General features: G+C 39.2%; 1 protein-coding gene across 2 annotated transcripts in view; it reads right to left on the reverse strand.

Annotated features, from left to right (window-relative positions):
- The window catches only part of ptprz1b (protein tyrosine phosphatase receptor type Z1b), a 118,102-nt gene that overhangs the window by 26,433 nt on the left and 75,962 nt on the right, over positions 1-15,707 (reverse strand). For both annotated transcript variants that reach the window (XM_041780677.1, XM_041780676.1), the window contains exons 3-9: positions 14,119-14,298; positions 10,306-10,457; positions 10,128-10,223; positions 9,959-10,025; positions 8,033-8,190; positions 5,952-6,102; positions 3,269-3,453 (exon numbers count right to left, since the gene is read on the reverse strand). In XM_041780677.1, coding sequence (XP_041636611.1) covers positions 3,269-3,453; positions 5,952-6,102; positions 8,033-8,190; positions 9,959-10,025; positions 10,128-10,223; positions 10,306-10,457; positions 14,119-14,298 — 989 coding nt within the window. The remainder of the gene's footprint in view (positions 1-3,268; positions 3,454-5,951; positions 6,103-8,032; positions 8,191-9,958; positions 10,026-10,127; positions 10,224-10,305; positions 10,458-14,118; positions 14,299-15,707) is intronic.

Genomic DNA, 15,707 nt, shown 5'->3' on the forward strand with positions numbered 1-15,707 from the left:
AATGGGCTGATGAAATGATTAAGATTTCATCATAGGAGCTCATGTTAGGGATGAATGCTGGGGGGAGGGCATCTGAGATACGGGGTCAATTCTGGCTACATGCTGATTTGAAGCTACAGTAGATGATCTTATGAATGTTACATGTCCAAGGTTGTACTAACTTGTATTCTCACTCATAACTGAGACCATGACCTCATTAGGAAACGGTTTACTGATCTAATAAATCAGCTGAATGGTTGGCACCACTGGAGCCACGCTCCCTGGGTCTTAAACTCAAAGAACTTTATTGGCTAAAGTTTTTAAACCAAAAGACAGCTATGCCCACCTCTTATGTACAGTCTACTTCCCAGTATTTTCTGTGTCACCCAATCCTGTCAGATGAGCTCAAGTACCCATTCATCAACACCAACCCTTCTGCTGCAAATTATTCAACAAAATTAATTATACAGAGGAAGTGCTTGTTGCAACAGGGGAACAACTACTACTGATTGCTCAGTCTTCATCGAGGAATTGTAACTTTGATGCTGCCTTTATCTGGTTTAATAAAACATTGGTGTTAGGAAACATAGACTTCAAAACTTTTGTGCTTGAATTTTCTTCTTTTAGTTTTGTTGGACAGGGTTTCAAACATATCGAGAGAGCAAGCCCTCAAACATTTCTATCATTTCAAAATGTATCTCCTGTTGTTTTTCTGTTCTTTACAGTAATAGTATCAATTTGCAGAAATTAAAATGTATAAAGATATATGCGGATTCAAATTCTTCCCTTAAAACAAACCTGGGTTGGCATACTCTACACATGTCTGAGCATATTATCACATCGAATAATTTTATGTCTCTCTGTGATCCGTTTTATTGACTAGACCTGCAGTGTTAAGTTTCAATTTTCTCCTGCTGAAGTGTTTCTGCTGCTTTTAAAAACACCACATTTCCTGATGGTAATGTTCACCACAAAAGCATGCATGCAAAATAACAGCTATCAATTTCTATTGTGAAGGATTTGTCAGAAACAGTTTGTTTATCTTGCTTTAACTTAGCTCTAGATGAGATACCGGGGAGTGTATAGGGGGCATTTACTGCTGTTTCTTCAACCTCGTTAATCACTTCAGTCTGTTTCTTTGAATCATCGTGGGCTAAACAAGCAAGTCATTCATAAAAACACACATTGTAACAGTTATTACAGCTGTTATATTATGAATTCCTGCAGCACTGGGCTCAAGTCAAACTGAGTTGATCCACTGCAGCACACATCATGTATTAAAGCACCAGACAAGCTGATAGGGATGCTCTACAAAACAAGCACACTTGCTGTATGTTGCAGCTATTACACATTGAATTTGAGTGTAAACACGTTTTACTTGATTACTGTGCCTCACTAACCTTGCAAAGCAGATGGATTTGCCAGACTCCATCTCTGTCATACGGCAAATCCATCCTGAAAAGCTACAATCCACAATATGTCCAATGAACCGAACATTGTTCAGACCAATCAGCATCATTCAAGGAGAACGAGGCAGTAGCTATGTGCGAGGTTTAGTTGTACTGAAAGCTGACAGCTCCCAGTGCTGTGATTAGCTCATGTATAGTGAATCCGGCCTGTGGCCTTGTCCCGCACTTCTCTCCCCCACTCTCTCATCCCTGTTTCCAACTCTATCACTGTCCTCTTCTATCAATAAAGGCACAAAAGCCCCAAACTATGGAAGCCCATTTCTGCAAAATAAAAGAGAAAAAACATGAAAGTAAGGCAATTACTGAAAAAATCCAAAGTCAGAATTATAAGATTACAGGTCAAAATTAAGAGCTAAAAAGTGATGATTATGAGATGAAAGTCAAAATTTTAAGATAAAAAGTAAAAATTATGAGTAAGAAAGTCATAATTATGAGACAAAAAGTCAAAATTATGAGATAAAAAGTCATAATTATGAGGTTAATGTCATATATACCATGAAAAGTCAAAATTATGAGATAAAAAGTCATAATTATAAGTTTAAACTCATAATTATGACAAAAAAAGTGAAAATTATGAGATAAAACATAATGGTTATGAGTTTAAAGTCATAAATATGACATAAAAAGTGAGAGTAATCAGAAAAAAAGTCAAAATTATGAGATAAAGTGTCAAAATTATGAGATAAAAGTCATAATTATGAGATGAAAAGTCAGAATTATGACGTAAAAAGTCAAAATTATGAAATAAAAAGTTAAAAATTATGAGATAAAAGTCATGATTAAGAGTCCAAAGTCATAATTATGACATAAAAAATCAAAATTATGAGACAAAAAGTCAAAATTATGTGATTAAAAGTCATAATTATGAGTTTAAAGTCATAATTATGAGATAAAAAATCAAAATCATAAGATAAAAATTTCGAGATAAAAAGGTATCTCATAATTATGACTTTTCATCTCATTGTTTTTTTTAATCTCATAATTATAACTTAGGATTCTTTTTTTTTTAATTCTAACTTCCACATTTATCTTTTTTAAGTGGCAGAACTGGGCTTCCATACAAAATAAATCATAAAAAGAAAAAAAGACAGAAATCACACCCATGACAATATTGATGCCATTTTACTGCCCACCACTGCCTCAGAGTTTATCTGATTTTTCTGTGAAAGGTCCTGCCCTTCCCAAACACCGTCTTGAGTACGGTTCCTTTAAAAGTATTACAAGACAAGAAAAATGATCAAAAATGAGATTAAATACAACAGAAGCTATAAAAGGAAAAAAATAATAATGCACTTTGATGTAAAATCTAGCAGACAAAGCCTCAGAAATCATTCACTAGCAGGCCTTCTTTACTATTATTTTAAGTTGCTCTAATCATTGACCCATTGATTTGACATATGGAGCACAGAAACAATCAGCCTAACATAGACATACAGTAAACATGAAGACTAACTAACAGACACTGCTGGTCACATTAAGGGATGCTCAATGACCCGAGAAGAGGCCAAGATTGATCTTCACAACCAATCAGTCAATCACTTTGATCAATCTGGATCCCAACAACAGTGTCAGTGTGAGAGATAGGAAAAGAGTGCACAGATGGATGACAGAAATCTAACAAGCTTTGCTCTAATATTTACAACAGGGAGAAAGGAAATGACTGAGTCCTAGCTATCTAATATAGTCTATTTTAAAGTCAAATGTACCTGCATGGACTGTAGCTTATGGTGCAAAACAAGAGTGGACATTGCATGCAGTCAAAGGTGAGAGAAAACATGGGTGATGGTTTTATGGTTTGGTATTTTTAGATGTTCTCATACCACGTCCTGGTCTCCGTCTGTCCTGTACTCCTGCTTGTTCTGGTCTCGACCCTGCAGCCTCTGATATGTGACCGTGTACCAGTCGATAGTCGTGTCATAAACATAGCGGGGGCGCTCCCATGTCACCACGATGGTGGTGTCGTTCTGGGCATCAGCCTGAACGTTTTCCGGCTCAGAGCTGCAGGCTGGAGATGATTAAAAGAGGAAAACACAGTTAGAGAAGTTAATTTAGATCTCGTGCAGATTCATGAAGAAAGAAAGAGATGAAAACATGAAAAGGTGCAACATCAGGAATGAAATAAGTGTTGCTGAAGGTCGCCTCATGTTAATCGACTTGGATTTGAAATGGAGGAGAGCAGGAATACATTTTTAAGAGCAGATAAGAAGGTGAGAGTGCCAGTGAGTGGGAGGTGTGCGTATGTGTGTACGGCTGCATGAATTTGTTGCAGCCAAAAAGGCTCTTTTGTGAATTCCTGAATACTTTATTTCAATTTCAAAAAGAGCTGCAAAATAAATTGCCTGCGCTGAAAGAAGCAGGGGCACTGATGTACAAAGTCGAGCTCCCTGGCAACCCCAAAGACCCACTTTACTGGAGGGTCGACTTTATGAAGATGGGAAGAGCTGTGTGAATTATATCTTTTGATGATCATGGTGAGGCTGACCTTAGAGGACAGAGTTTCAGCTGCAGAGGTAGCAAAATATGGAAAATAGTTCCACTCATGGCTGAAAATAAGATTAACAATGCAATATTTAGATTGAACCCAAAGGGGAAGTTTGAAATTTCTCTACCATGCATCCCAAATTTTCTTATAAACTAGACAAGTGAAAGATTTAGTGCTTAGGAGAGGTAAAGAGGTCTTCAGAGGCCACTGAGAGGGTATAAAGTCCATCGATGATAGGACGGCACAGCACTGTGGATCAATAGCAAGCCTGTCGAAGCTTTCTCACTGAACTGCTTCAAATGTCCAGAGAGGGCATGTGAGCAAGGCCGCCCATCAGAGAGGATAAAGAGGAGAGCTTTCTGGGGCCAGCCGTATGGGAGATCTATGGAGGTCAGCAAAATCATGATCCATTTTAAAGTTAAGCTGTGAAAAAAAATATACAGTGCTTAACAAATTTATTAGACCACACTAACCCTAACCGAAGTAAGGTTTATGCCACAGCTGCCCTAAATTAACAGCACTGGTAATTACCAAAATCATTTTTTATGTTTCTGCAATGGTTAATACACCAATATGTGGAAGCTCTTTAACCCAAATGATATTTTTAATGCTAAAATATAATTATTATTGTTATCTATGAATTTTCAATTTTACTGATTTACAAAAAAACTGAAAAAAATAGTAAAGCACATTATTATTTCTTGATTAATATGTCAAATTATGGTTATTTACTTGCATTCCTGAACAGAATGAATGTTATGCTTGATTAATTTCTGACTTCTCAGAGAAGCCCAGTGAGCCGGCTCAAATTTGGGTGAATTCAGTTTGAAATCCCTCATTCCTGTTCAAAATGGTAAAACGTGGAGAGCTCACTGAAAATGAAAGAGTCCGCATTAAAGCACTTCATGATGCTGGATGGTCTCTGAGACAAATCCTGGTGACAAGAATTGGTGTAAAAGTGGTGACACTGGTTTAACAGAGGCAACTAGAAAAGCACTTGGAGAGCGCAGACCTCTGCCATTAGCCCTATCTCCCAATAGTAACGAATCCTTTAAAAAATTCCTGGATCCAGAGAGTGATCCGGATCACTCCCATAATCTAATCAGTTCTTCCTTATGCCATTTCTGACATTTCCTGAAAATGTCATCAGAATCTGTCCACAACTTTTTGAGTTATGTTGCTAACAAACTAACAAACAACCTCTACACATAACCTACTTGGCGGAGGTAACAATGGGCAGAAAGTAGCAAAAAATACAATAAAATACAATACAATACAATAACTTTATTTATCTCCAAAGGGAAATTCACTAGTCTGGAGTCTCATCTGTTTATGGTAGAATTATATAGTCTTATTGCTGATGGGGAGTTTGACTTATTAAGAGCATCAAAATAATTCAGATGCATGTGTGTAAATATGAAGTTTTGAATGCAAGAGCAAAAAAAATGTAATTGATAGAGACTTACGTAACCAAAGCTGTGGCCATGTAGCTCTGCTATCTGATAAGAAGAGATAAAGCCTGTGAAAGCCTAGAGTCCCTAAGCACACTTCCATAACAAGAGGCTCAGCACAGAGGAAAGAAAAACAAACCTGAACACCGAGTAAACAGAGATATTTTACAACATTCAGCGAAAATGAGGAGCTAAAATTGTAATACTGGAGTTGATTAAATATGAATAAACATAATAAAGGGACTGACTGTAGTTTTAACAGATATTGTGTAAAAGCTGACCAGGCATGAGGTCTGGTCTCTTTAATTTGTGGCCAAAATGATATGTGAATTTAAGAACTGCTTGCCTATTTTATCACTGATGATGCTAATGTTGTTACTAGATTGATTATTCATTAACATGCGTGATCATTTCTGAAAATACCCGCTTTTTTTATCCATGTGTGATGACTATAACATCTTTGTTATTTACAGGTTTTGTGGGAGATCTTTTGGTTTAAAATGTTAAAATGCAAGCAAAGAAAGTAGGAAAACTTAAAAAAGGGAGAATATTAAGTATTTCAGGACATACTGGGTGTTTGTACGTCTTCCACGCCGGTATATGAGGCGAAAACCTGCCCCATGAACTGCTGCTGCTGCTCCCTGAAGTTGTTCTGCAGGTAATCTGTCAGCATCACATATCCTGCCTGCTCCATCGTCATCACATCACAAAACACCTCCAGCTGTGCAGAGAGACAAACAGACAGAGAAAAGAGACAGGGCAGGTGGAGAGAAACTAAAATTAAAGACAGAAGTTCTCTGTTTCTCTAGAGTAGCCAAAATAAAACCTAATACTGAGGCTTGTTTGTATTTGTGCGAGGCGAGGGCAGGGAGACGACACTGCTCTATTTTTGGTCCGCTACAATGTGGCCGTGTCATGCCTTGCCACCCCCGCTTCAATCATGCAACACGGACAAACCCAAACACACAAATACACTCATGGAGGATACACACAGCTCCTCTCATGACCTCATTCTCTCTCCATTATTGGGCTACATAATTGATGATTATCACACAGATGATTTCATTTGAAGGCGCCGTCTTCAGAGGTCCTCAGCCTGGAGTCACGCCGCAGTAACGCTACAGTGTCCGCTTGTGGTGTTGCTGCATGACAGGCCTTTTTTTAACCGGATCATCCCTCTTCAAAACCCCTGTCCAGGAAGTTTGACTGAAGCTGTCACATTGCATCACTCCACCGTGACATTTTGTTTTTATGGTTTTCAGATGTCAATGACAACTGACCTCAAAACAAGGCAGAAACTACAACAAAACACGCAAAAATGATGTTAAATCTACTGAAGACATTTGGTCGCTTCTAAAATGTCATTTTTTGGAAGAGAAAGTCAACTCAGATTGATGTATTTCATGACTTTTTCTTCAAAAAAACATGGTGTACTTATTTTCATTATTTTAGAGCATAAAAGGACTTTTTCTGCAAGCTTCTAGACTAAGATTTTAAAGCACAGCATGCATTATTAAATCAGCCAGCTTCAAGAGACACAGAGCTACATCAGCTCAGTAGTTAGAGCTGCTGTCACTGATTTCAAAAGAGGCTTTCTCAACAAAATGATGTGCAAGAGTACAAAGCTGGTGTTTTAGATTTAGACATCCACATTGCAAATTTCTGGTTCTGTGTTTTTGAAAATTCATTTTTTGGGGGCTTTTATGCCTTTATGCAGATAGGACAGCGGGGGAAGAGAGCAGGGAATGATGTGTGGGAAGGGTTTATGGGATGGATAAGGGCGTCTAGACATCAATGCCTTGTGATTCTGTACGTAAATTGAACCACCAGGGGGCGCTCAATCAAAACAGTGACAAGAGATGACAAGTAGAAATGCATCACTTAGCTCAGTTTACGTCAGTGAGTCACTTCTTGTTTTGAATGGGAGACTTTGTTCAACAAAAACTGCAGATCTGGTACCTTCACTGGACGTAGTTTCAGATCTGTTATCTTAAAGACCGTCCCAAAGACCCTTAGCTGGTCCGAAGACCGAGGACTGAGATTTGAAGACTGCTGAGCAGAGACACATGAGAGCAGGCTTCCCAGAAGTCTTTTTACTGAAAGACACGCCCCCTTCTTGGATATCACTCTCTGATTGGACGCAGCTACACAGTGGATGTCAATGCAACTTCACAACACCAGCAGAGATAAATAAGAGAGGAGTTTATAGCAGACAATCAACGGATGTAATGGACTCTAAACAGAATCTAAACATTAACAGTTTTAAAAGACTCACTAGCTGAAGGGCTGGGATTTAAAACGTGTTTGAATTAAGTATCAACAGTACAGTAAACGTGGAGATTTGATTAGAATAAATACAGACTTGACTAAGACTCAAGGAAAAGACTCAAGCTGGAGACCTAATCCATATAACAGTAACTGATAGAAGGAGACCTGAGGAGACCCTACAGGGGTCAAAGGTGATTAAAAGTCCTGTGACCTTTCTTCTTTGGCCATTCCCCCTGTATGTTGAACGGCCACAATGAAGCAGCCTTTCATACAACAGAAAAAAGAGCCTTTAATGTTTAATATTGCTCTTTATGTTGAAACAGACATGAGCATCAGTAAGCAGCGCTAGAAGAATGTGTGAGAGATCTATTTAACCCACTGACCTGTGTTTCTGATATGGCGACGGTGTTTTTAAAAACGATCCATTCCACTATTTCGGAGCAGGGTGGTTCAGTCAGTGAGCCGTTGTAGATGTAATATTTATCCGTGTTATTCGGCAGCAAGGACCTCAGGGTGAAACCTTCCATCGACCCGCTCTTGCCTGTAAGAAAAAAAATCTTATCAGGAACAAAATGTAACAGAAAACAACAAAATTATTGTTTCCTTCCTGAAGACTGAAGAACTACTGCAAATAATTCAGGTCAAAATATTTCAGTTTGGTCATGAGAATTTTAGTTAGCGTTGTGGTGATGCACACGTCAATTCCATGACTTACTCTAAAGCTACTATTGGATTGACAAAACTTTATCCCAATTAGAACAAAAAATACATTTAGCCTTCCTTTTTTCTCATGTACTCTAAAGCCTACGTCACATGTGAAATATGCTGCCCTGAAATCTTCCTGCTTTGAATGTTTCCTCACAGTGGGAATCTTTCTGACATGAGGAAAAGGAATCAGGGAACAACAAAGAAAGGATGATGCAGAAATGGAAGAATAAGCAAAGGAGACCAACACAGTAACGACAGTTTAGACCTGAACAGATACACCCTACCTCCAAACATGGACAAAAGTATTTGGGCACCTCATTAAACTAAAAGGAACTGCAATTACATTGTAATCAAATACATGAACTTTAATATGGAGCTATAACAACTTCTGCTCTCCTTGTGCCCATTCATTTTGTAGAGCAGTGGTTCTAGACTGGTTGAGCTACAGGACCCACCATCAACTCCTCAAAGAGAATAGCAACCCAAATTTTGGAGCTCTTTTTTGTCAGTCCGATGTGTTTAATAAAAACTAGTAGGACTTGGGCCTAAGACAGTACAGAAGGTGTAACAAAGCAATGAAATGGGGCAAAACATTCATGTTTCACAGAGTCTCATAGACATTTTTTTTCCCATGCACACATCCGCGACCCACTGAAAAGGTCTTCATGACCTACTTTTGGGTCCTGACCCACCAGTTGAGAACCACTGCTGTAGAGCATTTATGAGGTCAAGCGTGAAGTTGAACAAGAAGGCCTGGCTCACAATCTCTGTTCCACTTCATCCCAAAGGTGCTCAATGTTGAAGTCAGGGCTCTTTGCAGGCCAGTCAAGATCTTCATCACAAAACTCATCAAACCATGTCTTCATAGTCCTTGCTTTGGGCACTGGGGCACAGTCATGTTAGAATAGAAAAGGGCCTTCCCCAAACTGTTGCCACAAAGTTGGAAGCATAGCATTGTCCAGAGTGTCTTGATATGCTGGAGCATAAAGATTGGCCTTCAGTGCAGATAAGAGGCCTAAGCCAAACCCTGAAAACCAGTCCTGTGCCATTATCCCTCCTCCACCAAACTTTACAGTTAGCACAATGCAGTAAGGCAGGTAATGTTCTACCTGCAAATGCCAAACCCTGGCTCGCCAAACAGAGAAGTGTGATTCGTCACTCCACAGAACACGCTTACACCGCTCCACAGTCCAGTGTCGATATGTTTAACACCACTCCATCCAACACTTGGCATTAGACTTAATGCTTCTGCTTGGCCATGTAAACTCATTCAGTGAAGTGTCCACAGCACTTTTTGAAGTGAGGCCACTGAGCTCTTTAGAACGACTCTTTATGTGTCACAAATGTTTGCAACGTGTCTGATTGAAACACCTGGATTCAACAGTTAACATGTGTGGCCAAATACTTTTGTCCATATCGTGATACAAATAGTAAAGACTTCACTACTTGTGTGTCACTCCCAATAGCCTCATGATAAAAATGTCATCTCCTTGCTTGCTGCTTCCTTCCAATAAGATCTGTATCTCCTTTTCTCTAAATAGAGGAAGCATTATTTCTACCTTGTGTTGATATCATACAGGCAAAAGTCAGAATTGACCTACCAAACCTGCTGACAGTGCTGAGGGACTCTATAACAGGAGTGAAGTTCTGGTTGTCTTCCAGGCTGATCTGTGGAAACAGAAAACCTTAAGTCTTTTATTTTATCAATGAAATGCTATTAAAACCAGGCTGATCTTGAACCCTAGGGCACACATCACCAAGCTGACAGACCTCAAAGAGAACAGCCATGGCAGAGATCCTCCCTCCTTCTCTGATGGCATCATCCAGACTTCGGAAATCATCTGGATCATAAGAGAAGATCTGCATCTGATTGATTCAAAGAAACAAGTTGGTTAGCTTAGATAATAATGTTAATGGATAGACAAACCTTTTCTGTGTGTTTCAGCACCTCTAGAGGATATTTCATCCCATTCAGGCTGTGTTCAGACCCCTCTGACGTCGCATTGCAGCGCCCCCAGTGAAAGGTGATTTTACTGGCACGAAACCTGGAGCTCAGTCCTCCTCCGCTTACAAAGAAGTCTCCCTCCACATTGATGGCCACTGAAACACAAACATATACTCAAGTTTAGCCCTTAAGAGTTTAAACAAACACGAAATACAAATGCACAGCTTTGTTAGAGACCTTACAAATAGCCGGCACAAAGAACAAGATGCATTCAGGATGTTCAAGACAAATTCTAACAGTCTGAGTCCTCGTTTTTCCAACAGCAGGCTGAGTCATAATAAGCTTCGGGCTCTTTTGACACCTTTCAGTCTTCCATTCTCTCTGGCGGTCCAACACATTTGTCTGTCTGGTTCTTCAAGCCCTAATCTGTTACTTTCAGCCTAAAAGCATCAGTTCAGCAATGTCATGGATGAAAAAATCCAAATTTTCAAACAGAGACGAGCAGACAGCAGCTACCGGCAGCAGCAGCTGAAAGGATATGTCAATGTTTTCGTGCATTAAATTGGGATATTCTGGTCTGTTGGTTTTTCTGTGACAATTGGCATAAACAATCAGGTAACTACATTAGCACCAGTGAATGAAAATGACGGGGTAAATGTTGATTGTAGCAGGTAAAAAAAGTTCAACCACCACAACAGCAGACAGGATTTTGTTTTTGAAAGTGTGTTGTACTGAAGAACAGACGAGGACTCTTGTCTTCTGTTTGGCAGCTTTATTCTCCATGTTTATGTGTATTTTATGTTTGTTTGCTTCCATCCTGAGTAGGAATCAATGTAATCAAGCTGATTTTGTTGTAGAGTCCTGCAGACTTGACAGTGTAATTACAGTGATGACATTTTAGCTCAAAATCAACTGTCTCAAAATATTAGAATATCAAAAAACATCTGTCTAAAAAAGGATTAATAATACAGAAATGTTGAACTTCTGGAAAATGATGCTCATTTACGTACTCAGTAATTGGTTGGAGCTCCTTTTACACAAATTACTGCATCTACGCATCGTGGCATGAAGCCGATCAGTCTGTGGCACTGCTGGGTTGTCATGAAGCCCAGGTTGCACAAGAAAATCAGCATCTCATAAAGATTCTCAACAGATGGAAGCATGAAGAGCTCTAAAATCTCCTGGTAGATGGCTGACAGCGTTGACTCTGGACTTGATAAAACACAGTGGACCAACAACAGCACATGACCAACCATCACTGACTGTGGAATCTGAAAATACTAGCCTCCAAGCACCCTGGATTTTGTGCCTCTCTGTTCTTCCGTCAGACTCCGGCACCTTGATTTCCAGATGAAATTCATGTTTTCATCTTTAAACAGGACTTTGGAAACTGAACAACAGTCCAGTTCTTTTCTCCTTAGCCCAGGTGAGATGCTAATGACGTCTGTGGTTGAGGATTGGTCCGGCATTGAGAACACAACACTTTTAGTCCATCCTCTAGACCCATCTTGATCCACTGACTCCAGCCTCAGTCCACTCCTTGTGAAGCTCCCCTAAATGTTTGAATCTGCTTTGTTTGACAACCCTCTGAAGGCCGAGCTCATCCCTGTTGCTTGTGTTATTTTTCTGACCACACTTTTCCCTTCCTGTCAATTTTCCATGAATAAGCGTTAATACAACCCCTGAGAACAGCCTGCCCTTTCAGCAGAGACCCTCTGTGGCTTACCCTCCTTGTGAAGGGTGTCAGTGATTGTCCTCTGGACAACTGTCAGGTCAGCAGTCCTCTCTGGATTTTTGTTTTGTGTCATAATCATCAAGATAAAAACAAAAACAGTCTTGAAATATTTTACTTTGTATAAGAAGAATCTACAATCTATGGAAGTTGAACTTTCCGGATTGTGCAATAATGTCATGGTGTTATCTTTATTACCATATCTTATCTTGCTGTATTTTTTTCTTTGTCGTTGTTATCTATTGCCAACATTTTTCTTTTAACTATTTCTATGAGTCTTGTGTAATATTTGTGTGTGTTATGTGGTTGCATTGTTTTGTTCTTAATTGGCAGCTTCATCAGTGCAGCTCTTGGAGTCCAAGACAAAATGCCCTAAGAGGACTATAAATTGTATCGTATCATATGGTATCATATCGTATCGTGTTGTATCTGAAGTAAACAGTATACAACATATAACACTGAGCTTTGCATGATATGCTAAGTTTTTGAGATTTACCCATTTTTGGGCATCGGCCAAATCAAATTTGGGAAATTAGCAACATGGATATCAGCAAAAATCCGCTATCGTACATCCCTAAAATTGACCTTAAGTTATAGAGTGGCACTAATAACAGGTAGTAAGATAACATGGATAGTTAAGTCAAGCTTCATGATTAAATTCAGTTTCAGACAACTTTATAAATCAAAAGGCCAGTTTGGTTTTTGCAGTCTACCCCAAACGTACATACAACAGCACGCAGGAGATGTCAGAGACGACAGTAAACAGTCAGTACCCTGACAGAGACACTCACTGGCATGTTGACCCCATCGTTTGGCACCTCTACATTAGGCCTAGATAAGGCAGCTGAACTGGATTACTTTCCTTCTTCCAGTATTCATACACAGCAAGAGACTTGATTTAATGATGGGAGCATATCTGCCTCTCCCTCCTTTAACAATGGGCTCATTTCAGTCAGACTTGCATGATTAAATGTGTTTTTAAAATGCAGTTTTAGTTAGACGAACACTTTTTGACTTTTCCTACTGCATGTAAACATACAGACGGTGTCTATGTGAATCGTCTCTCCTCTTATTTCCCATTTAGAATATTAAATTTCTTGTGTTACTTCATTTTCAAATGTGAAATGATACCTCACAATAGCATATTATGTCCATTGTAGTGAAACTGTGCTAACAATACATCTCTTTCATGTCATAACAGCAATGCCGTTATGTGTTTAAGATGCAATTTCCTCTCTGACTTCACAGAGGGGAAAAAGAGGATTAAACTGTGGACCGTTAACATATAGAGGGAACAGACAGAGAGAGAGAAACACACACAGATACACACAGAGCTCTGGCTATATTGGAGCGATGGTGCTGATAGCTCAGACAGCTTTCATTTGTTTATCAGTCCAGACATCGCTCAGCTCGCTGCTCCCCTTCTCACATCCCCCTCCCTTCTTTCCTCTCTCTATACATACACTGTCTCTCCTTTGCTCTTTTTTCTGCCTTTTTTCCGTCGCTCTGTGTCATCTCAGGCTCTTCACATCGATCTTCTCTCCCTCCACATGTCATCTCAGTACTGAAGTCTCTGCCTGCCTGCCTCTCTCTCTCAATTACTCGGTCTCTTCGTCCTTCGGTTTCATTTCCTGACTCTTTTTTCCCTTAAGTCCTTGCTGCTTTTTCTCTCTCATTAAACTCATAGTTCTGAATCTTTTTATTGCTTCTGTAAATTTAAGCTTCTTTGCACGTCTATGGATTAGAATGGCATGTGCCATAGCGGCAGAACAACATCAAAATCACTTCCACAGATTGAACACTGCAGTATATATCTTTTATCTCCTTCCTCTGGTTGCGGATTTATTATTCGCCTATCTGGGATTGACAGGCAGAAAAACAAAGAAAAAAGCCGCATGTCACTTTTCTTTGCATACAAGTGAAACACAACTGATTGGATTTTTCTCACTCCTGTGAAAAGACTTCCCAGGGCTGCTGCGAACGAGGAAAAAAATCTGATTGGCAGATGTAACAGTCATGGTCAAATTATGTCTTCTTGGTCTACATACATATTTATGTACAAGGTGGTGAAATCATCAGCATACCAGTCTTCCCGTTGTTGTGAATGGTGCTGGACTCTGCCGTCAGTCTGTCCCAGCCTTCTAGCTGTAGATTCTGGTACTGCAGTCTGACTTGGGTGAATGTCTCGTCGATGTCCACAGGAGACTGTCTGGCGCTGTTACAGGACGGATACTTCTTCCCCCAGTTGCGCTGGCTCAGTGCACCTGCAATCAGAGGGGGAGATGTATAATTGAAGCAGTTCAAGCACTACTATTTCCTAGAAAGCTTTTGATAAACAAGAAAACCTTCATATGCTTTTATTAGAAGATCAATAGAGGGAGCTAACTGAGTTAGCAGAGCCCCTCAAAGCATTGTCTACAGACGAAAACATTGCAGAATGGGATATGCACGATGTAGCATTTTCATGCTGTGATTGTAAATATCAGGACATTCATAAATTACCAGAGGTCCACAGGTAATACTAATCCCCCTCCTACCTCCACATCAACTGTGCTGCTTGAGCTGAAATTGGTCCATGCTGCCGTGTTTTAAGAAGCTACAGGAGTCATAGAAAGGCCTTTACTGCTCCTGTTTCTGGTGAGTTACCAGTGCTCAAGCATGGTTGCATTCATACCTCCCATGTACCCTGCCCAAGCACACAAATCACACCCAGGACCACCTACTCAAGCAGACAATACACTTGTGTTCACATGGACCAAATGGAACCAGACTTTGGGGTGACATGAACCTTGATCAATCTACCGATGCCAGATGTGAATTTTAATATTGTTTTAAAATTACAATAAATATATTTATTGTTTTTGGTGGTACTATGTTTAAGGTTAACAAAGCTTCAGTAAACCTGAAACAGAATTTCTTATTCAAAGACCAAAAAGTGTTTTAAAATGCATAAAATTGAATATAATTCCCAGTAAAATTATTTTAATTTTGTGCTGGCTTCAAATAGAAACAGGTGGAAACATATAAATGTCATTTTTTCATCCAATAATTAAAACTAAGGTGAAATATAAAAACCGCAAAAGCACCACAAGGCTACTGCAGCAAACTGAATATTTAAAATAAAAGTGTATTACTATATGTTAAATGTAAATATCACTGAAGTCAGGCCAGAACCTTGTAGCTCTTTGATTTTTATTATTTTTTTCATCTGTCAGTGGACTTCAACCAATTTTAAAGCAAAAAAAATGTCAAAAGGATGCTGATTATGACCATTCAGTGTTAAATTAGTTGGAAAACACAGCATTTTTTAAATTCTCTGACAAGTAGGGATTTTGGAGATACAAGGTTTAGGTCCTGATGCCAGCGATATGTAGAAATAAATATCTATTAAAAAGAAAAACAAAAAACTTTTCAAATAAGTTTGAAAAGAAAGCTATGTCTAGGGACGACTGCAACAGGAAGCAACAAATGTGAAGATTTCAAACTTAGAATTGACAAAAGTGAAAGCTGCTACTGAAAACACTTCATTTCCTGATGTGGGCATTCACAATAAAAGCACTCAAGAAAAGAACTACAGGCTTTTATTGTGAAGGATTTGTCTGAAGTACCATGTACTTGATTTGATTTAACTTTGCCTTAGCAGCAACCACTTTGTATACGGTCAGCCTTGCTG

The sequence above is a fragment of the Cheilinus undulatus genome, linkage group 23 (assembly GCF_018320785.1).
Source record: "Cheilinus undulatus linkage group 23, ASM1832078v1, whole genome shotgun sequence".
Taxonomy (NCBI): domain Eukaryota; kingdom Metazoa; phylum Chordata; class Actinopteri; order Labriformes; family Labridae; genus Cheilinus; species Cheilinus undulatus.